General features: G+C 43.6%; 1 protein-coding gene across 1 annotated transcript; it reads right to left on the bottom strand.

Moving 5' to 3' along the window:
• Positions 1–4,322: 4,322 nt before the first annotated feature.
• Positions 4,323–10,723, bottom strand: LOC128115788 (rhox homeobox family member 1-like). Its single transcript, XM_052746845.1, has 3 exons — positions 10,326–10,723; positions 9,724–9,769; positions 4,323–4,418 (listed from the first exon to the last, which is right to left on the bottom strand). The coding sequence occupies exons 1-3, from the start codon at positions 10,721–10,723 to the stop codon at positions 4,323–4,325; spliced, it is 540 nt and encodes a 179-aa protein (XP_052602805.1).
• Positions 10,724–21,748: the final 11,025 nt, after the last annotated feature.

The raw sequence follows: 21,748 nt of genomic DNA, 5'->3' as shown, positions 1-21,748 counted from the left end.
TCATTTATTGGGGTGACCCTTCCCAGTGTGGAGATAAGAGCACAACTTGCAGGGTCTGATTCTCTCCTTCCACCATGTAAATCCTGGGGATGAACTTCAGGTCAGCTGTCTTGGTGACAAGCACTTTACCTTCTCTGATGTTTTGCTTTGTCAACTTGACACGACTTACAATCACTTGAGAAGAGAGTCTCAATGATAAATTATCTACTTTGGTTGGCCTGTGGGAAATTGTCTCAAGTGAGTTGTTATAGGAAGATCTAGCCCACTTTTGGGGGCACCATTCCCTAGCCAGGGGATCTTGAACTGCATACAAATGGATACATTTCCATGAGCGAAAACAGGCAGGTAAGCAGGAATGCATTCACTTCTCTCTACTCCTGACTGTGAAAGTAAAGTGTCCAGCTATTTTAAGTTCCTTACTATAATGGTCTATAACCTGGAATTGTGAGCTGAAATAACCCCTTTCTCCCATGAGTTACTGAAAGGGAAAAATCAGTACCCCTCTTAAGAGATGCTCCTTCCCCACCTCCTCTAAAGGTATTTGCTGACCAGAGTTTTATAGCTGACCAGAAATTAAACTCATTGGAAAATAGGAGTAAAATAATAAATCTGAATGTATATATTCTGGGCTCAACAAAAACAGGTTATATGGAGTAAAAAACTTATGTTTCTGTCGATACCCTGCATCCTGTTAGCCATTAGTAACCTCACGCTTATAGGTCAGCCAGTAACTTCAAAGAACTACCTCACCCCGAGGCCTTGTGCAATCCCGAGATATGTAACCCTGTGCACATAAACTTTTCCTATATAAACCCCTTGAAGTGGGTGCTCAGGGCTGTCCTCCATCCACTGTGCTGAGTGTTGGACATAGATCAAGCCCGGGCTTGTTTTGCTATTAACAAACCTCTGTGCGCTTGCATCGGATATTGGCTCTGTGGTGGTCTTGCTTGGGGGTCTTGTGACAAGGGCACACCGTTACTTTTTGTCAGGGTATTTTGTCACAGCAACAGAAATTAAACACCTGCTGAACTTTCTCACCAGACATGTCCCTATTCAGATACATGCATCAAAAACGCCTTGCACTAGGCATATGCTGATGGTGGCAGGAACACGAAGGATCCTGGGACACAAAGATTCATGGCTGAGGATCTGTTGTCTGGAACTCTCAATCTGGACTTTCTTTTTGAAATCTTATTTGTAATTATGTGCACGAGTCTGTGAATGTATGTATGCAGGTGCCTGTATACGCCAGAGGAGGGTGTCATATCCCTTGAAGCTCGAGTTATAGGAGGTTATGAGCCAACATAGGTGCTGGGAAATGAACCATAAAGAGTATGATTGGGTCCATAATTGCTGTGCCATCTCTCTATGCCCTTATTCTGGACTTTGCCCCAAGAGATATGGGTCAGTTTCGAATGTTTTGTCGTGGGGTCCTGGGAATGACAGTCACTTGATAAGAAATACAGATCACAATGACAACACCTTCCCATTTGTATATTGACTACATATACTTTCCCCTTTCCTGGTATGTGGAGCTGTGGGTGCTCACTCTGGTCCCACACCAGAACCTGTTTTTAGCAATGGGCCCTGTGGTGGTATTGTATTCCCCAAAATATTGTGTACCCTAATAAATTTGTCTGGGTTCAGAGAACAGACAGCCACTAGATACAGAGGCTAAAAAATGGTGGCACTCAGGCCTTTAATCCTAGCATCCTGAGACAGAAATCCCTCTGGATCTCTATGAGTTCAAGGCCACATTGGAAGCAGCCAGACATGGTGACACACGCCTTTAATCCCAGGAAGCGAGCCTTTAATCCCAGGGAGTGGTGGTAAAAGGCAGAAAGGTATATAAGGTGTGAAGACCAGAAACTAGAAGCATTTGGCTGCTTAAGCATTTGTCTGGTTAAGCTTTCAGGCTTCTAGCAGCAGTTCAGCTGAGACCCATTCAGATATGAGGACTCAGAGGCTTCCAGTATGAGGAAACAAGACCAGATGAGAAGTTGGCCAGGTGAGGTTAGCTGTGGCTTGTTCTGTCTCTCTGACCATCCAGCATTTCATCCCAACAACTGGCCCCGGGTTTAATTTTATTAATAAGAACTTTTAAGATTCATGCTACAGGGCCCCTTCCTCATTGTTCACTGATCTCTATGGAGTGAAGGTTTCTCTGCATTTGTTGGGCCTTGATCCACTAGGCCCACCTAGTGTGGCCAGTCACTCTCCAATTCTCAGGACTCTACTAAGAACCTGTCTGCATTCTGTGGTAGTAGACCCCAGGGAGTCTTTCTCACTGTCTCCACCTCACACACCCCACCTCTGCCTGCATAGGCATCTGTCTACTGTTCCCCTTCCTTCTAGGTCCTGCTCATGTCCGTAAATCCAGCATCCACCCTGGTACTTACAACTCCAGCATCAGTGCTCCCAGCCCAGCTTGAAGTAGAAGGATGTTGTCTTAGTCAGGGATACTGTTGCTGTGACAAAACACCATGACCAAAATGCAAATTGGGAAGGAAAGGGATTATTTGGCTTAAACTTCAACACTACTGTTCATCACTGGAGGAAGTTAGGACAATAACTCAAACAGGGCAGGATCCTGAAGACAGGAGCTGATGTAAAGGTCATGGATGGGTGCTGATTACTGGCTTGCTTAGCTTGCCTTCTTTCTTTTGTTTTGTTTTGTTTGTTTGTTTGTTTGTTTTTGGAGACATAATTTCTCTGTGTAATTTTGGTGCCTGTCCTGATTCTCGCTCTGTAGACCAGGCTGGCCTTGAACACAGAGTGATCCACCTGGTTCTGGGATTAAATCCTCCCAAGTGCTGGGATTAAAGGCTTGCACCACCATTGCCCAGCCTGCTTTCTTATAGAACTCATGATCACCTGTCCAGGAATGGCACCACACACTGTGGGCTGAGTTCTTGCCCACTGATCACTAATTGAGAAAACGCCTTACAGTTGGATCTCAACTGGGGCTCATTCCTCTCTGATGACTCTAGCTTGTGTCAAGTTGACACACAAAACCAGCCAGTACTCATATAATCTGGCCTCTAGACACCTGCTGTGTGGATCCATGTCTTTCATCTTTCCCCAATGCCTCTACCATCCATAAACTTCCATATATACAAGGATGTACTACTCTATCCGCCCCTCCTCTGTCACACCAGACTTCTAGATGTGTGTCCACTGAGTACGCAGCCCTGTTTACCCATCTTCTCTATTCCATATTCCATATTCCCCCTTACCTGTGGTCAGTTTCCAAAGAGGCTTTCAACCCATGCTGCTGGACCCCTCTTTTATAGAGTCTGTCACAGCTCACAAATAGTCACAGAATCAAAATCAGCTCATGTTGTGGCCACATTCTTGCAGGACCATTATCTCTACTTCCCATGCCATAAACCACCATACTAATGCCCTACACTACCGTACTAATGCCCCTTTGATGTGTCCTCCCTGCTGGAACTCAAGCATAAGCTTCTCTATACATTTCTCACACTGCCTCTCCTCCAGTTACCCTTGGGCTAACACAGACAATTGTTCCCTGCATGTCCCAAACCCTATATCCAATGTCTTCCCCTAACCTGGGCTGGTGCATCTACTGAGAATCCTTTGCCTCTCTGGTCTGACCTGAGAGGAATGGGTCAAAATGCATCTTGTGCATAGAGGTGGGAGAAGAGAGGAAACTTCCTTCTAGTCAGCATGGGATGGGCTCTTGTGATTCCTTTGAAACAGTAGGACCTGAGGCAGAATGACTCCTAGTACCATGACTGAGCCATTGAAAGGAAGGATAGTGAACAGACCTGGGGGCAGCCTGGGTGATTGTTCACACTCCTCTTCCCATGAATGCTCAGAATCTCCTCTTTGTATATTTGGTGCAGATAAGAGTGAACTCCTAAATACTGGTGGAACTCAGCTGTCTTTGTGAACAGTCTTCTCACTGGGGACTTTCTCTGTCCTTGTTTTCATGTATTTGCTCATATATACAGGGTCAACGATTAAGGTGAGGATAGCACAATGTGACAATAGAGAAGACTATGTGTCTGAGTGAGGGTCTCTGTGGCTCCTGAGAAACTTTGTGATTTGTGGAGTAATAAAGATGACTCAGGATTTGTCACCTCTCTTTGTCCTTCAAACATGATATTTTCTCAATAATTGACACCCACAACTTACTGCTACCCAAAAAAAGACATGACATATATTGAATACACATCTCTTTGTTGATGAAAGAATAAGGTTTCATAGGCATTGGGAGCACTCGTCAGTGACACCAGAATATCCTGTCTTCATCCAGTGCCGAGACAAAATGATGCTTCAGGACTCCTCCAAAAGCTTTACTGCAAGGTGTTCTGCCTGTCAGCAGACTCACACTTGAGCATTTGAGACTGCTGAGTTTTCCTGTACTTGGCTCTTCTTCTCTTAAACCAACTCTGCAATAACATGGTGAAGGAGATGACTTTAGTATATTCAACAGTCCATATCACAACTGGAAAAAAAATCTCTGTATGCCAGTGAGGCTTTAGACCGAATAGAAAAACCTCATACATATGGGTTTTTTCTTTAAAATTATTTTATGGAATATATTTGATCATTTACCCTCCTGAACACTTCTCATATTCTCCATCCTCCTAACCCACCCAACTTCATTTCTCGTTCTCTCTCTCTCTCTCTCTCTCTCTCTCTCTCAAAAATAAGATAATGACAAAAAACAAAAACCAAAACAAACTAAAAGACGACAACAAAACAAAACAAAAGAGACAAAAATTCTGCAGAAAACATGGAGTCAACCAGAACTATTCCTGGGTATGGGGCCTGCCCCAGAGTATGGTTGCTGTACCCAGTGACACTCCATGCAGAAAATTCATGTTCCCTTTACTATCAGGCATCAATTGCAAAGAGCTTCTTGGTTAGGGGTGCAACTTTGTGTCCACTTCCCCTTCTCAGTGCTGGAATTTTGTCTGGTTTAAACCCTTGCAGGTCTTGCACCTGAAAGTGAGAGACTTTGTCCCAGGGCAAGACAACAAAAAGGTTCCTCCATTTTGTATTCTTGCTGAGGCCATTTCAGATTTAACTGGAATTTGATCTCCTTGTTGGAAAACTGAGGCAAAATTATCCAAATCTATTATTCTGGGTACCAGAGGTCAAGATGTCCTAGCTACCTAATCTTAGCTTCTGTTAAACTACCTGCTTGTCGCCGGGCGGTGGTGGCGCACGCCTTTAATCCCAGCACTGGGAGGCAGAGCCAGGCGGATCTCTGTGAGTTCGAGGCCAGCCTGGGCTACCAAGTGAGTTCCAGGAAAGGCGCAAAGCTACACAGAGAAACCCTGTCTCGAAAAACCAAAAAAAAAAAAAAAAAAAAAAAAAAAAAAAAAAAAAAAAAAAAAAAACTACCTGCTTGTGCAGAACACTCTGTCCAGCTAACCACTTAATTTGTCTTCTATTAAAACTGCTTGTTTCAAAGTACTTACTCTGCAAAGCCCCCCCTGTAGCTGCCGAGTGTGATGCCAGGGTATTTTCTGCCTAAAAATCCCATGCTCTGTACCCTTGGAGCTACACCTAGATCCACAAATAGCTCGGATGTAATCCCAGACAGCTGGAATAAATACTTTCAATTGGCTATAAATTGTTTGAGTGGTCATCTCTGGTGGGCTACAGGTAAAATTTTGGAGGTCCCTCTGAGATCCCAGGGATTGGACACAGACACTTAGGTCTTTGGGACCCCCAGGAACAGTGAAGAATGCACCAGCTGGAGAGGACTCTTAGGGGATGTACTCGGCCTGAGACAGTCCAGGATTCCAAGAAAATCATCTCTGAGCCATTGCTGCTGAGCACTCTGGAGGCACCCAGTATTGCTCACCACCCAAAAGAGAAACAAACAAAAAAGGTAAAACAGAAGTCATCTGGTCTTAACACCTCCAGAGGTAAGTTTGGTCTGTAAGGGGTGCCATCTGGTTAGGACACAAGAGGAGAGGTCAGGCTCGACCATAGATCCTGTGTCTGGGATCTGTGCGATGTCACTGGATTGTTGATCTGCAGGTGTATGAATGTGTGGTGGCCACCCCTATTTGTCATTTGTCTTTTCTATGTGTCTCTCAGCATGACTGTGTCTCCCTGTGTGTTTCTGTCAGTTCTGTTGGCTGAAGAAACAGATTGAAAATGAAAGGGGGAGTAAGTCATCCCAAGACCACAGCTAGAGCTGCTCCTAGGCAGTGCACAATTTCCTGCAAGCTCATGGGCAATTGCAGGCAGCACTGTGGTGCCCCTGTTTCTAGCAGCAGCTGTGCCTGTGCCTCGTGGCAGCTGGCTCCACTACTGCTGTGACTATCTGGGTGCTTCCAAGCCTCATCTGTAATCACCAGTTCCCATGAAATAACCAATGGCTTCCTCTGATGCAAGGCACCTCACCTTAGCTTAAGATCTGTGTCCTCTCCTTGGAAACCAGAATCCTTTGGCCCTAACCAAGTAACTCGGAGAAACCCCAACCTTCTGCCTGTTCCCTCAGCTGGGAGACAGGAATAATTCCCAGAGCCAGGTGCTGGTTGCTCAGAGGAAGGAGAAAGTTGAAGGGACTCTAGCCAGCTTGAGCATGGTAAACACGGCTCTGGCAGGCCTTGTCCATCTCCCCATTCCCTCTGCCTTGCTAAAAACTGTTAGCTTACATTCCTAAAGCCAGCCACCAAGGTCTATTCCCTTATTTGGCAACTTCCTTCTCCTGATGCTCACTACCAAGTTTTGTATCAGATTATTGAAGTCCAGCAATCAAAATACCCTTGTGGCTGCCCTAGTTAACACGTCCAATCAAAATGAAACACCTTATCCTAACGTGAAGTTTCCCCCTTTACCTTTATTGTCACTTATAGTGTTAGAGAAACAAGACCAATTCAGACAAATCATTCGGGTATCTTGGCAGTCCCCTGCTTCCATGGAGTTCACGTGATGGGGGAAGCTGCTGTCACCTATGGACTTCTTGCCCTCTTATATTTTCTGGGCTCAGGACAAAGGCAATGTTCTCAATGAGAGTTGCAGCATGAAGATATTGATGCCCTACTTCCTGCCCGACATGAAAGGCATCCTGAGCCCTAATATTCTTCCAGGACATCCAAATCCTGAAGGCAGAGCCTTAAGGTTTAACCTCAACTCAGGAAAGTGATCTGACACAGAGTGGAGAACATTTAACAGAACTGCCTCCTCCTCAATACATTGTCTAGCTATAGACATACAGTCACAGTTAACTGTTAGATGTCACCATCCTCTCAGGCTCCTAGTGACTGAGGGTCCATTGTACATGGAAGTTCTCAATCTGCACATTTGTAACTCTATGTACTTTCTCTCCCTGCCTTGGGAAAGTCACACTGAAGAGTGTGCAAAGAGAACATGGGGGTTTTCTCTTGTGTCTTGTGTCCAACTTCTCTCTACAGCTGCAGTGCATCAGTCTCTAGAGCTGCAGTGCATCAGCACCTCTAGAGCTGCAGTGCATCAGTCTCTAGAGCTACAGTGCATCAGTCTCTAGAGCTGCAGTGCATCAACCTCAGTAGAGCTGCAGTGCATCAGCCTCTTTAGAGCTGCAGTGCATCAGTTTCTAGAGCTACAGTGCATCAGTCTCTAGAGCTGCAGTGCATCAGCCTCTCTAGAGCTGCAGTGCATAAGTCTCTAGAGCTCCAGTGGATCATCCTCTCTAGAGCTGCAGTGATTCAGCCTCTCTAGATCTGTAGTGCATCAATCTCTAGAGCTGCAATGTATCAGCCTCTCTAGAGCTGCAGTGAATCACTCTCTAGAGCTGCAGTGTGTCAGCCTCTAGAGATGCAGTGCACCAGTCTCTCTAGAGCTGCAATGTATCAGCCTCTCTAGAGCTCCAGTGAATCACTCTCTAGAGCTGCAGTGTGTCAGCCTCTAGAGCTACAGTGAATCACCCTCTAGAGCTGCTGTGCATCAGCCTCTCTAGAGCTGCAGTGCATTTATACCTAGAGATGTAGTGCAGTGGCCTGTCAGCTCCGAGAGGGGAAAAATCCCTCACACCTTCAGCTTTTCTTTTCCTCTCACTCCTCCTCTCCATCTTGGGGAAAACCACTCTTCTTTCTTCCAACTTCTCCCACCTGAGCCTGGTCCTACTGTAGCTTATAGCTTGTGTTGTTAGGATGCATGCACTCAGGGGCCTGCTATTTGGGACTTCTGTTCTGGACAACCTAATGCAGGTAGGGCAGCATGCTTACGTCACGACTGCCCTGATGCATGCTGAAGTTAGCATTAACAGCACTCTGCGCTGCCTTTGTCCTTTCTGATTTGGCATGGAGTATTCAGTTTCTTTGGGCTCATGGCCTCACCTTTTTATCTCATGAGCTAAACATTAGTCTTTACTGTCTGAAGGAAAGAAATTCATATGAAAATAAGATAGCTACAACCCTACCTTCAAGTGAGCTCTAGCCTTTCCAAATTTTCAAAAAATCTGTATCTTCAACACAGTCTCCTTTAAAGGAAAAGGTACCCTTTTTTGTTTTCAAGTTATTCAACAGAAGACTTACTTGTCTGTGGTTTGGCAACCTTTACTTTTTATGTGGATGGTGTATGATGTGCATGTGTGTCCATGTGCATGTGCACACTCCTGATTGCAAAGGACTGAGATCAGAGTCAAGCATCTTCCTAGCTTGTTCCCCACATGTTTTATGGAGGCAGGTTCTGTCCCTGAACCTAAGCTCAGCAACGAAGCTAGTTTTGATCACCCTCAGAACCCACAGTCTCTTCCTCCTGAACCCGAGTTTATGATGCATGTGAGCTGACATACCTGCTAAGCTTTTATGTGGGTGCTGAGGATCCAACTCATGTGGGAAGCACTTTATCCACTGAGCTCTCTCCTCAGCCCCAACCTGCATTTTGACCTTGCTAATTTCCCCTGAACACGTCCTCCATATTAGATTAACTGAAATTAATTCAGTCCAACTCTTTTTTGTTTAATTTTAGCACAGATTTCCAAAGCTATCAGCCCTAGACCTCTCCAAACACTAACGAGACTATTTTGGCAATGTTTTAGGTAACCTAAACACAGCATGAGAGAACATGTAAATTTGACCTTGCTGTTGTCTATATCACCTTTCCACAAACTTACAAAGGTGGAGGTCCAACCACGTGGACTTTTATAGTGTCTTCCCACATGACTCTTCACTAAACTAAACACAGGTGAGTTATTGAAAAAGTGTGTTTCTTGGAAGAATTTCTCCCTTGTCTCAATTAACTCATGCTTTTAAGTAAATGTATTTTTGTTGTAACTGAACCCCTTTTTATCCCTGCTGCTTGCTACATCAATTAGAGGTCCCCAAGGTTATTTAGAGCCCTACTATGATCCTAGATGTAAGTGCCTTGAAATGACCTGAGTGTCAGGACTTCAGTATTAATCACTGCAGACATACCAGTAAACATTTATGTCTTCCTATATACATGGCATTATAATATTCAATGCTGTCTATACATCTGATGTCCACACACTGATTATAAGTAGTCTGCCTTTTCAGGTTTTTTTTCCAATTAAGAGATCATGCTGCCTCCAGTAATGGAAAGGACCATAAGCTGCTGGGTATGCATTCCATTATTACCTCTGGAAAACTGCAAGACTCAATGCTTGGTTGCCATTATAAAACAGGCAAGGGCACCTCCCACCCATGATCACTTTCATTATGGCTACAAGAAAATCAACCACAGCCTGAAGCAGAGTGTCCTACCCAAAGCCTTTTTAGATTTACTGACCCGCACTCTGGATTCTCCCAGGAACAAGCGCTTTGCAAGGTCCCTCCTGTGGAAAGAAGATGGAAAAGTGGAGCTGTTAGAGGAATACAGATTTCAGCTTGGCAAGATGAAGAGAGTTCTGGAGATGGGTCACATAACAACACAAAAATATGTAAAGATGGTGCTCTCTAAAGTATAAAAGTGGCTTTTCATTTATCTCTACTTTACTACAATAAATAAATGCATTAATTAATTAACACATGGGGGATATGTTATAGTAGTAGTGGGATTGCCTAGAAACCCCAAGGTCTTGAGTACAATTCCCATTACAAAAGGGGGTAAGGAAGCATGAAGAAGAAGAGGAGGAAGAAAACAAACATAAACAAAAAGAAAACTGAATGAAGGAATTGAGAGGCATCAACCAGTTTTTAGAATCAATCTATATCAATATTACATGGAAATATTGACTCTGACATGACAAATCCCTTCCCATCAATGAAACAGGTAAAGACCTCCATGCCTTGGGGCTCAAAGCAGATAGGGGCCACAGTGTGGAGAACACACCTCCAAATGAGAAGCTGAAAGATGGGAGGTGGGATTGGCTACTGAAACAAGCCACATACCTTGTGGCCTCATCAGGGTACTTAGTTTGTTCAAAAACTTCTTCCAGTTCACTCAGCTGCCTGGGTGTGAGACCCAACTGGATCCGTGGCCTTGTGCGCCGGAACTGTGGAACTCTGGCAGCAGCCAAGTTCTCCTGCTTCTCCAACTGTGGGTGTCCAGACCCTTGGTGGCTCCCATGGCTCTCATCTTTGATGTCATCACCAATGTAGTGGATCACATCATCCTTCTGGTCTGGGATGCCCTGGTTCTTTAGTTTCTCTGGACCATTTGGAGAACCTTCAAAGTTGCCATTTTCTGCTGCTACAGTGGTCTCTTGTTCATCCTCAAGGCTCACCTCGATCTCATTTTCCTCCTGCTTGTAGAAATCGGGGTCTACATGTTGGAATTGAAGAGCCATGGTGTACCTAAAAGAGAATAAGTAGTGTCACCTCTACAAATGTTCTGCAGATTGAATGGTATTGCAGTGCCTGGAGTTTTTGCAAGTTTCACATCTGTCTTTTTCATCCCATGATCCCTATAGGAGATATTTGCTCAATGGAAGTGGCTCTAGGTAGCATGTACAGAATGTACCAAACTTGGAATCCAACCAAGCCCATCAAAACCTCGAGAAGAAGGGACTTCAGGATCAAGCAAGCTGTTGCAAGTGCACAAGCAAGGACGAGGACAAGAATTTACACTGAGCACATGGCCCCTGAGTGAACCTCTGGAGAACTTCTAGCCTCTATATCTCACTGGGTGCACATTGCAGGAACTAGGAACTAAGTGCTCATGGTTATCTCAGTTTGTGTTTGTTCCAAATTTCTGTAAGGACACTGAAAACACAGCCAATCACTGTCCTCCATCAGCAGCAGTGGCATGTTTATGGAGCCAGGTATGTGCAGCATTCTGGTGGACAAGACACTGCAAAAAAAATTGATGTCATCAGTGAAAAAAAATTCACATACTCCAGATTGTTGTAAAAAAATCTCCATCAGAGTAGTATAGTGTCCTGCCCAGTGCTTCTTGTGTCTGCAAATGCTGACACTGCATGGTTAAGTGCCCTTTTGTAGTGTCAATAAACCACTTAAGGTTGAGCGTGCATTGGAACAGTACCTGGGTTGATTAAATACCATATATGCATTAAGAAAATGAAAAGGAAAGAATGTCAGGCCCAGTTCCTTTCAAGGAGTTAATAGTCTCAAAGAAGTGTTTTCAGTGTACTGAGATGTTGGAAAATATCAAGAGGATCTCATTAAGAAAATGTAATCCTTCACCCAGCCACTGATAGAAACAGATGCAGAGACCCACAGCCAAACATTAGGTGGACCTCAGGGAATCCTGTGGAAGAGGTAGAGGAAGGATTATGGGAGCCAGAGGGGCCAAGGAAACCACAAGAAAACCCACAGAATCAACTAATCTGGGCTCATAGGTGCTCACAGAGACTGAATAGCCAGAAAGAGAGCTTACATGGGTCTGAACTAGGCCCTCTGCACATATTTTACAGATGTATAGCTTGATCTTCTTGTGGGGCTTCTAACGGTGGAAGCAGGGGCTGTCTCTGACTCTGTGACCTGCTTTTGGGACACTTTCCTCCTACTAGATTGCCTTGTCTAGCCTTAACAGGAGAGGAGGTACCTAGTCTCACTGCAACTTGATAAACTATGGCTGGTGGATACATAAGGGAGGCCTGCCCTTTTCTGGAGAGAAAAGAGGAGGAGTGAATGGGGGAAGAGGGAAGGTTAGTGGGAAGGTCTGGAAGGAGAGGAAGGAGGGAGGGGAAATGTGATTGGGCTGGGAAAATAATTAATATATTAATAAAAAAGAAAAACTAGAGTTCAATATTGCTTTTAAACATTAATACTGAATTTACTAAAGTTACAGATTAAAAAACCTAAAAACATAATTCCTTTTTAAAAAGATGATTATTTGTTTGTGTGCACATGCTTCTGGGTGCCTACAGGGAGCACTGGAGGCCCTAAAGCTCAACTTATAGGTAGGTGGTTGTGAGGACCTGAGGTCATGCTGGGAACTGGACTCTGGTCCTCTGAAAGAACAACAAAAGTTCTTAACCATTTAGCCATCTTCCAGTCCCCTCACACAAATGCAAACTTTTTCTTTCTTCCTTTCAGTTGTAGATTCCTAGAGTTTTGTGATATTAGGGCAGCAAGTAAGATGCCTAAGAAAGTTGTAGTGCAAATAATTTGACTTGCAAACATGAAAATCAATGTCCTTAAATACAAAAGCCTTGTCAAATACCCATAGAGTTGGCAGCTGAGTAGATTAGGAATCCTTTTAATTGTTGAATTTATTTGGTATGTGTGTATGGACCAGTACCATGGAGTGCAGGCCACAGCACACGTTGGATGTGAGAAGACAACTTGGGAGAATCAATTCTCTCTTTCTACATGTGCATCTCAGGGATCAGGCTCAGGTAATCAGGCTTGTCAGCAAACACCTTTACCCACTGAAACATCACAGAAGACCTCATATCCCACACAGAGATTCATTTTTGTGTACAAGGGGTATGGTCCAGGCAAAGTCCCGTAAAAGTATGCCTGCTCAAAATTATGAAACAACATTTAGAATGCCTTTGGATATTCAGCTTACTGAACTTTGAGTCCTACATACACTACAGGGTCTCATAAATCCTAACAGTATTCCCCCCAGAACTCCTGACCCAAGTAAATCCCGTCAAATTCCTCCAAAGCATCCTATCAGGAGGAAGAGTAGAATATCCCTTCTGAAGAGAATACTATCTTTTCTGAAGCTGTATTAGACCCCTTTCAATGGATTGTGTGATTTTATAAAGATTAGTTCTTTGATTGTTAGCAGGTTTGGGTAGTATAGAATAAGAAGCAGAGCCTCTGAGACTGCAACCTGCTAATGCTAGAAGCTGAGGTCTTCATGGTGATGCTGAACATAAAAAAACCCTGATATTTCCATCATGTGAGCATCAGCAGGACAGGACACAGTCACCTTCCCTTTCCACTCACTGCTAGGAAGTCCTTTGATTCTATGTCTCGAGGAGGAAGAGAGGAGGAAAAAAAGTAAGAATGAGCAGAAAAGGAATGGAAAAGGTATGCTGCTGTGAAGCAAGGTGATGATCAGTAGTGTAAGGTGGCACGTGGGTGCCCAGGTCCAAATCCTGAGCTTTGTGTCTTAGGATCCTCGATGACTGTGTCTAATTCTCAGTTATGTTAGCCTCCTGTATTGCTGCTTCACCTATTCCTTTTGCCTCCTGGGAACATTTTACACTCAGCTGCTGTTGTGAAACACATTTTTTCTAGGGAAACAACACACGTTTACTCACTACAGAAAGGGATCCCCCCCCCAGACAGAAGTAACGATTGTACCAGTGTCCAACTAGGTGAACCAATGGATTTTACCAGAGTTACAGGAATACGGGCGAGGGGTTGCTTACAGGAGCAGAAATGACTCAAAGTCACCTTTGTCACCAAATCCTACCTCAGCTCCGGTGATGGCTCTCCAAATCTGGAAACCCGAAGCACTCTATACAGCCTGCGGGCAGAAAAACAGGTCACAGTCTTTCCAGGTGGCTGTTAGTCTGAGTCTCTCCCAGGCAGCTCAACCGGTCTTTGCTCCTTCTGAGCAGGTCTGCTGGTCTCTTCCCAGCTGCTCCACTGGTCTGAGAAAGACTCTCAGCACTCTTAACTATTTATACAGTCTTGGGGAGGGCGGGGCCCACTGAATGAAGTCACTTTCAGAAATTTCCTGAAGGTATTTCAGTTGTTTACTCCTTTCCCCCCACTGCCTGGACCTGAGAACCGAACCCAGGGCCTTGTGCTTGCTAGGCAAGCACTCTACCACTGAGCTAAATCCTCAGTCCCTGTTTACTCCTTCTTAAGGAGCTTTTCTGTGTGATTGAATGTTTCAATCCAGGAGGAAACTGCTATTCAACAGCAGTAAAAAGAATCAATGATAAAAATGTGCACTTGAGCCTGTCATGTTCCCTGTTATACCCTCCCAGAGAAGGCACATAATACTTGGAAATTAATATGGCATCATAACTTTCAGCTACCTACTAATATAGTATAGTAGGCCACAAAAGAAACCCTATCATCTTCGTTAAACATACATGTTTCTGACACAATTTGGCTATAACACAGCTTGTTGTTATTCCTGGGCAACAGATCAGTTTATATTTACAAAACAAGACCGTTGAGGGGCAGAAGAATGATACAGGAGTAGGGGTACACCCAGCCAGGTACACAGCAGGATCCCAGGCCACAGAACACTCAAGCTTGTGGAGAGGACATGCAACAGAGAGCATCAGGCTACACCACAGCTCAGAACATATGTGCCACCTGATACTTGAGAGTACATGTGCTGGGTGCTTTGTTGAATACAGAAAAACTGGCCAAGAATTCAGAATTTCCCAAAAGGCCGTGTTTTAGGAATTTTGCTATCAGAACTGTGGTATAGGGTGACTGTAATGCCACTGAGTCCATCTGACTTGGCTCAGAAGGAGCAGCCTTCTATAAGATTCTAAACCAGTGGTTCTCAACCTTCCTAATGCTTCAAACCTTTAATACAGTTCCTCATGTTGAGGTGACCCCACACACCATGAAATTATTTCATTGCTACTTCCTAAGTGTAATTTTGCTATTGTTATGAGTTATAACAGAAATATCTGACATGCAGGATATCTGATAAGCAACCCCAAGTGGGTCACAACCCACAGGTTGAGAACCACTGTTCTAAACAAAGGTGACTGTAGACAGCACAGGGTCTGATGTGGGAAAGAAGTAGTATGGCAGGGTAGCACAGATGGAGAAGGGAAGGGTTTACAAGGCACACATTAAGTGGTTCAAGGCCAGAGAAAAAAGGATTGAAGATGACTAGAGAGAGGAGGAGGACAGAAACAGAGAACAGAACCTGGTATACCAATGAGGTGACTTCCATATCCCAAATACTGCAATGAATGTTCAAGTAACCTTCATCAAAATTCTGTCAGAAAGTAGGGGTTCAAGAATAGGGTTCCATTCAGATGAGATCTTCACATGATGTCATATATTAGAAAGACCCATTTGTTACCAAGAAAAACCTTCCTAGCTCATGGAATCTGGGAATAATGCCCACACAAGATGAAGCTAAAAAAAGTCTTTGCACCTAGGAGGAGTCTTTTCAAAGAAGTTCAGGACTCTAACCATCATTAGAGTCAGTCTCAGAGTAGACTTAAACCTCAGGAGTTGAGTCCATCCTAACCAGTTTTCATAGAAGCTGCTTGAAGCAATGCTTCTGCAATATGATTCATAAGTAGATGTCAAGTATATAGGTCAGGAGTGAAGGTTCAACACTGAAGTATGAATACCTGGGATCCCAGATGAGCGGTCCAGGACCTAAGGGATGTCAATGTTACAGCATCACAACTACGAAAGGAAAACGTTTACTGAACTCTTCAACAGTACAAAGGGAGACTGTTCCAGGGGAGCCTCAAGACAGCTATAGGGAAAGGAGCTAAGCTCAGATTCAGGTGTGGGCCACAGTCAAGACAGCTCGTAGTCAAGTCTCTTCTTTGGCCTAAACACTGACCTACCAGGTCTGTGGTCCTGACTGTGGAGAAGAAAGAAAATTTTAGTTACTTCTTCAGTGAATTTAGGGCCAAAACTGAGGTCACTCTCACTGAATGAAGCCTGGTTGGGACTAGAGAGATGGCTCAGTGGTTAAGAGCACTTGGTGCTCTTGCAGAGGGCCTGGGTTCAGATATCATTACCCACATGGTGGCCCACAACTATCCATAACCCCATTTCCAGGGTATCTGATACCCTCTTGTATACATACATACACGCAGGCAAAAGAGTCATACACATAAGCTAAAATAAATAAATCTAATAAAATAAATAAATGGCAGCCTGGGAATGTGGGAATTCCCGGCTTCAGAGCAGAGGGTAGAGTAGTGGATGGAAATCTACTCACTTAAATCCTTTGTAGGAAGGCGTAATTCTGGATGAATAAAGATAATAAGACTTTATCTAAGTCAGGTCAGGGTGCCCAGACTTCTGTTGGGTGTGTGCAAGGATGAGGATGCAGACCAGACTTCGGGAGTGCTAGGCTATGCAGGACAGCTCAACTGACTGAGCAGGAGCTTTGCTAAACTCGGACCAGGCAGACACAATGCCCTAAGTTCAGATTCTGGGCTCAGAGCTCAGGAGAGACTGGATGGCAGGCTCCTCCCCTTCATGACCTCAGGGTAGATAGCAGGGGAACAAAAGCATACTACACGGTGAAAATAGACGAAAATTCCATGAGTCTGAGGTACCAGCCCTGTCTACTTGAGACAGGAGATATACGGGAAAGCCGCGGGACCACGACCCTTTGTGAATGGAGAGGAGAAGCTGAGAATGTAAAGGAGTAGGTTGAAGAAAGGGCTGCACCCCAGAAGGTGTGAAGGAAGGCACAGAAAGGGGCACAAGGCAGGCAGGGAGGCAAATGACAAGACTCAGAAGCTTATTGTCAGAAGCATGAAATGAGCCAAGGAGTGAGGAATGAGGCCTGAGCACAGCCCTTGCTCAGGCCATTGAGCATGGTGCTTAACTCACAATGACATAGGGACTGGGAATACTTAGGGAAATATTCTCTCAGCTCTGGAATCACAAGGTGAAAGCATGGAAGTCCCAGGGCTTCTGGACTGACCCCAAGAATCAAAGACCCTTTGTCAACACACTCAGGAGTCCCATAATACACTAAACTGAATTCAGAGGATTGGTGCAGACCCATGCTGGCCCTGTGCTTGCTGCCTCAGTCTCTGAGAGTTCACAGGAGCTTTGCTCAGTTGATTTGGAGGGACTTGTTCCCCTGGTGTCCTTCATCCCCTCTGGCTCTTACACTCTTCCTGCCTCCTCTTCTCTGGGGTTCCCTGAGCCCTGAGGGGAGGGATTTGATGGATACATCCTGTTTAGAGCTGAGCATGAGATGCACTGGATTGTTATAGGCAGCTTGATTGGGCTATTTAGAGAAATTCAGAAGTCAGAGGCTTCCATACTGACAAAGGCTCTGGAAGCACTGTCCTAGTGCTGAGATTATGCTTTTCAGGGGAAGTAAACTGTAGTTACTGGTACACTGGTTTTGTGAAGTTGAAGTAAAAGGATGTCAAACTGTGCAAGTAACTCAATGAACCCTGATGGTATCCCTGTCCTGTGCCATTGATGTTATGCCCATTTCATGGTTAAGGAAGCTGTGAACAAGGCATTTTGTGGTGGTATTGTGTTCCCCAAAATATTGTGTACCTTAATAAACTTATCTGGGGTCAGAGAACAGAAAAGCCACAAGATACTTAGGCTAGAAAATGTTAGCACACGCCTTTAATCTTAGCATTCCAGAGACAGAAATCCCTCTGGATCTCTGTGAGTTCAAGGCCGCATTGGAAACAGCCAGGCATGGTGACTCACGCCTTTAATCCCAGAAAGCAGCCTTTAATCCCAGGGAGTGGTGGTAGAAAGCAGAAAGGTTTATAAGGCGTGAGGACCAGAAACTAGAAGCATTTGGCTGGTTAAGTGTTCAGGACTTCTAGCAGCAGTTCATCTGAGAGCCTTTGGGATGAGGACACAGAAGCTTCCAGTCTGAGGAAACAGGACCAACTGAGGAACTGGCAAGGTGAGATAGCTGTGGCTTGTTCTGTCTCTCTGACCTTCCAGTGTTTACCCCATTACCTGGCTCAGGTTTGATTTTATTAATAAGACTCTCTAAGATTCCTGCTGCAGCATTTCATTCAGGGTCCCAAGATATATGGAGCTCAGGCTTTGGGATTTAGCTCAATAGAGCTGACACCGACCATTCCATTTTCTTTTTTCTCAGCTGCTTCTTTCTTTACCTTCTGCTCTCTTCCCCCCTCTGAAGTTATAATGCAGAGATCTCCTAGAAATTGTGTGGCAGTCAGTGAGAGGGAAAACTGCCCTCTGAGGCCCAAGTACAAATGTCAAGTGCCAAGCCGGGTGGTGGTGGTGCACACCTTTAATCCCAGCACTCGGGAGACAGAGTCAGGTGGATCTCTGTGAGTTCAAGGCCAGCCTGGATTACATAGTGAGTTCCAGGAAAGGCGCAAAGCTACACAGAGAAACCCTGTCTCGAAAAACCAAAAAAGAAAACAAAAACAAAATCAAACAAACAAAAAACAAATGTCAAGTGCCTTTCCATGGCTCCACATCCACCATAAAGACCCCAGCTTCCTGCATTAGCGTGCTGCAGACTCAGGGTCTCTGTCTCTTTATCTACACTAACAAACCCATGGACAGCCAAGTAGTCAACTTTTAGAAACACACAAAATACATTGTAAGGCTTATTTTTTCTGAAAAGGTGTCATATGCCTTATTATGTGTCTACACCCACACACATGTACAAATACAAACAAGTGAACAATACATTCACATAAAGAAAGCAAAAATAAACCTTAAAAAATTGAACTGAATTTTTAATCCTGACCCTCCCCAAACTTCCAATAGCAGGGAAAACCCTAGGGTTGTGTTAAGTGTCTGGAGAGAAGAGCAGAAACAAACTTTTAGGAAGCCTTATGAAATTTTATATGTGATATAACAATAGGCCAATTTACTCTTTTTCTTGGGACATTTTTTCTGGATGATTTGTCCCTTTTCTTGAGATGTCTCATTTGTCCAGTATTCTTCAGATTCCTTAGCCTTCATTCTCTTGAAAGACAAAAGCAAAATCCCTTCTCCAAGCCTAATTTTGGGGAGGTCCCCTTTTGGCAAGTTACATCTGATTAAATGAAAAGGATTTGTTAGTGATATAAGTTAATTTTAATTGGATGATCATGCTGGTCGATGAACTATCACCTCTTCTAATTAAGAGGTCTCTCTTGTTTAAATCAAACCTTTATCAATTTTGATGGTATCCACAGCTTATCTTCTCCTGTAGAAACAAAAGCAAAACCTCGTCCCCAATGTAACACATATCCTGGTTCCCATTCTGAGGTCAGCACATCTTTAACTATATAGGCTGATTTAACTCAGTAGTTTTTTCTATTATCCAATGTCACTCCACAGCTATTGTTCCTTTCTCATTAGGACTGAGAAAATTCAAAGTTAATAGAGCATTATGTAATCTATTTCTGTTTTTTTTGTTACCCCTTTCTGTTTATTTAGCTTATCCTTTAGAGTTCTGTTTGATCTTTCTATGACTGCTTGGCCTGTAGGATTATGTGGTATGCCTGTAATATGCTTTATATTGTAATAAGCAAAAATCTATTTCATTGTACCAAAGACAGATGCTGGAGCATTGTTAATTTTAATTTGTGCAGGTATACCCATGATGACCATAACTTCCAGCATATGCGTGATTACAGATTCAGCTTTTTCAGATCTCAGAGCAGTTACCCATTGAAATCCTGAATAAGTATCAATAGTGTGGTGTGCATATTTTAATTTTCCAAAATCTACAAAGTGAAACACATCCATCTGCCAGATTTCATTCCTCTGAGTACTCTTTGAGTTACATCCTGCTGGTAGTGGATTCTGATTGTTAAAAGAATAAGTAGGACATTTCCTTACAATTTCCTTGGCTTGTTGCCATGTTATGGAAAAATCCCTTTTTAATTCTTTGCTATTAACATGATGTTTTATTTTTATGAAATTCTGAGACCGTGAGCACATTTCCTATCAATAGTTTATTAATCTCATCATTACCTTGTGCTAGAGGGCCTGGCAGATCCATATGGGATCAGATGTGAGTTATATGTAAGGGATGTTTCCTATTCCTGATTATATTTTGTAATTGAATAAATAACAAAGTTTATTCTGATTCATCAGGTGTAAATTCTGCAGTTTGTTTTTTTAGTTGATTTTGTTTGGTATTTTGTTAAATTTTCTTTTGGGGGAGGATGCTGCAAGGGTGAAGGGAGGATATGGAGGGAATGGAAATGAGCAGAATTGGGGTGCATGATGTGAAATTCACAAAGAATAAAGATGTGTGTGTGTGTGTGTATGTGTGTGTGTGTGTGTGTGTGTGTGTGTGTGTGTGAAAACATACAGGCTTCTAAGGGGTAATAATAAAATAAACTATAGCCGAGCCGTTGTGGTACATGCCTTTAATCCCAGCACTTGGGAGGCAGAGGCAGGCAGATCTCTGTGAGTTTGAGGCCAGCCTGGTCTACAGAATGAGTTCCAAGACAGCCAGGACTATACAAAGAAACCCTGTCTTGAAAAATCCAAAATAAATAAATAGATAGATAAATAAATAAATAATAACATAATAAGTAAAACAAAAATTAACATGTTAGAATTGAACAAAATGTTGTGGGTCTGGGGTCACTCAGAGATTCACTGTGACCATGAATAAATTTAAATATGAAGAAGCTTTATTAAATAAGTACTGGTGCCAGATGCTCATGACACCAAGACTGCAAATGAAATTGTTCCCAAGTTGTAGCCCCTGGTCATATTAATCCAAGGCTTATAAAGTCAAAACCACAAGATTACATGTATTCTGTCTACATGTAAGCATGGTCTAATTTTAACATCTATGTCTTGCAGTTGTCCCAGTCATTGAGCAGAGTAAGCAAGTTTGATTACAAAAACAGAAATAGTAGTTAGTCCTATGAGCTATTGTCTTGCTAGAACAGCAGATTTTACAGGATCAGTCAGTTTAAGAACAGTCTTCAATGTCTTGGAAAAATGGAAGGGTGAGCTGCTAGGGCACAGCTTGTACAAGCTAGGGGCTTGCATGTTCCAGGCATTTTTTGCTTTTGGGTCTCTCAAGCATAGTAAATCTAAACTTTAAATTTAATGTTAACTTTCACAAAAATGAACAGGAGGAAAAGAGCCCAAGAGAAGACACAAGAATCAGAGACCCATTTGTTCACACACTGAGGAGTCTCATAGAAAACACTAACCTGGAAGCAATAATATATATGCAGAGGACTGGTGCAGGCCCATGCAGGCCCTGTGCATGCTGCCTCAGTCTCTGAGTCCATATGAGCTTTGCTCATGTTGATTTAGGCTGCCTTGTTTCCTTGGTGTCCTCTCTCCCTCTGGCTCCTACACTCTTTCCACCTCCTCTTCAGCAGGGTTCCCTGAGTCCCGAGGAGAGGGACTTGAGGATACAGCCCCTTGAATGTCTGTCAATTACATGTAACCCAATCCTAGGACTGGAAGCTTCACTTGGTGACAAAAGATAGACTGTTGGTGTTCTGTTTCCCCCATTGTTTGATGATTTCAGTTAGATCACTTCATACATGTATATATTTTAGGAAACTTCTGCTGTATCCCTCAAAATGGCCCTTAATTTTAGCTGTCTCTCCCTTACCCCTCCCTCCCCCTCCCAACTTTATCCTCCCTTAACTGTCTATTCTATTTCCCTTTCCTTACTCTATACCTACTCTCTGTGGTCCTACAGATTGTAGCTTGGTTATCAATGATTTAAAAGCTAATGTCCACATATAAGCAAATATATACCATATTTGTCTTTCTGAGTC

The sequence above is a fragment of the Peromyscus californicus genome, unplaced genomic scaffold (genome assembly GCF_007827085.1).
Source record: "Peromyscus californicus insignis strain IS unplaced genomic scaffold, ASM782708v3 Scaffold_10__1_contigs__length_136768540, whole genome shotgun sequence".
In the NCBI taxonomy this organism is placed as follows: Eukaryota; Metazoa; Chordata; class Mammalia; order Rodentia; family Cricetidae; genus Peromyscus; species Peromyscus californicus.
This window is presented reverse-complemented; position numbering and strand designations above follow the sequence as displayed.

Coding starts and splice junctions, on each gene's coding strand:
- LOC128115788 (XM_052746845.1), bottom strand. CDS start 10,723: ATGGCTCTTCAATTCCAACATGTAGACCCCGATTTCTACAAGCAGGAG. Junction 9,770..10,325: donor TACCCTGATGAGGCCACAAG/GTATGTGGCTTG, acceptor TTCTTTCCACAG/GAGGGACCTTGCAAAGCGCT. Junction 4,419..9,723: donor TGGGAGAATCCAGAGTGCGG/GTCAGTAAATCT, acceptor ATGTTATTGCAG/AGTTGGTTTAAGAGAAGAAG.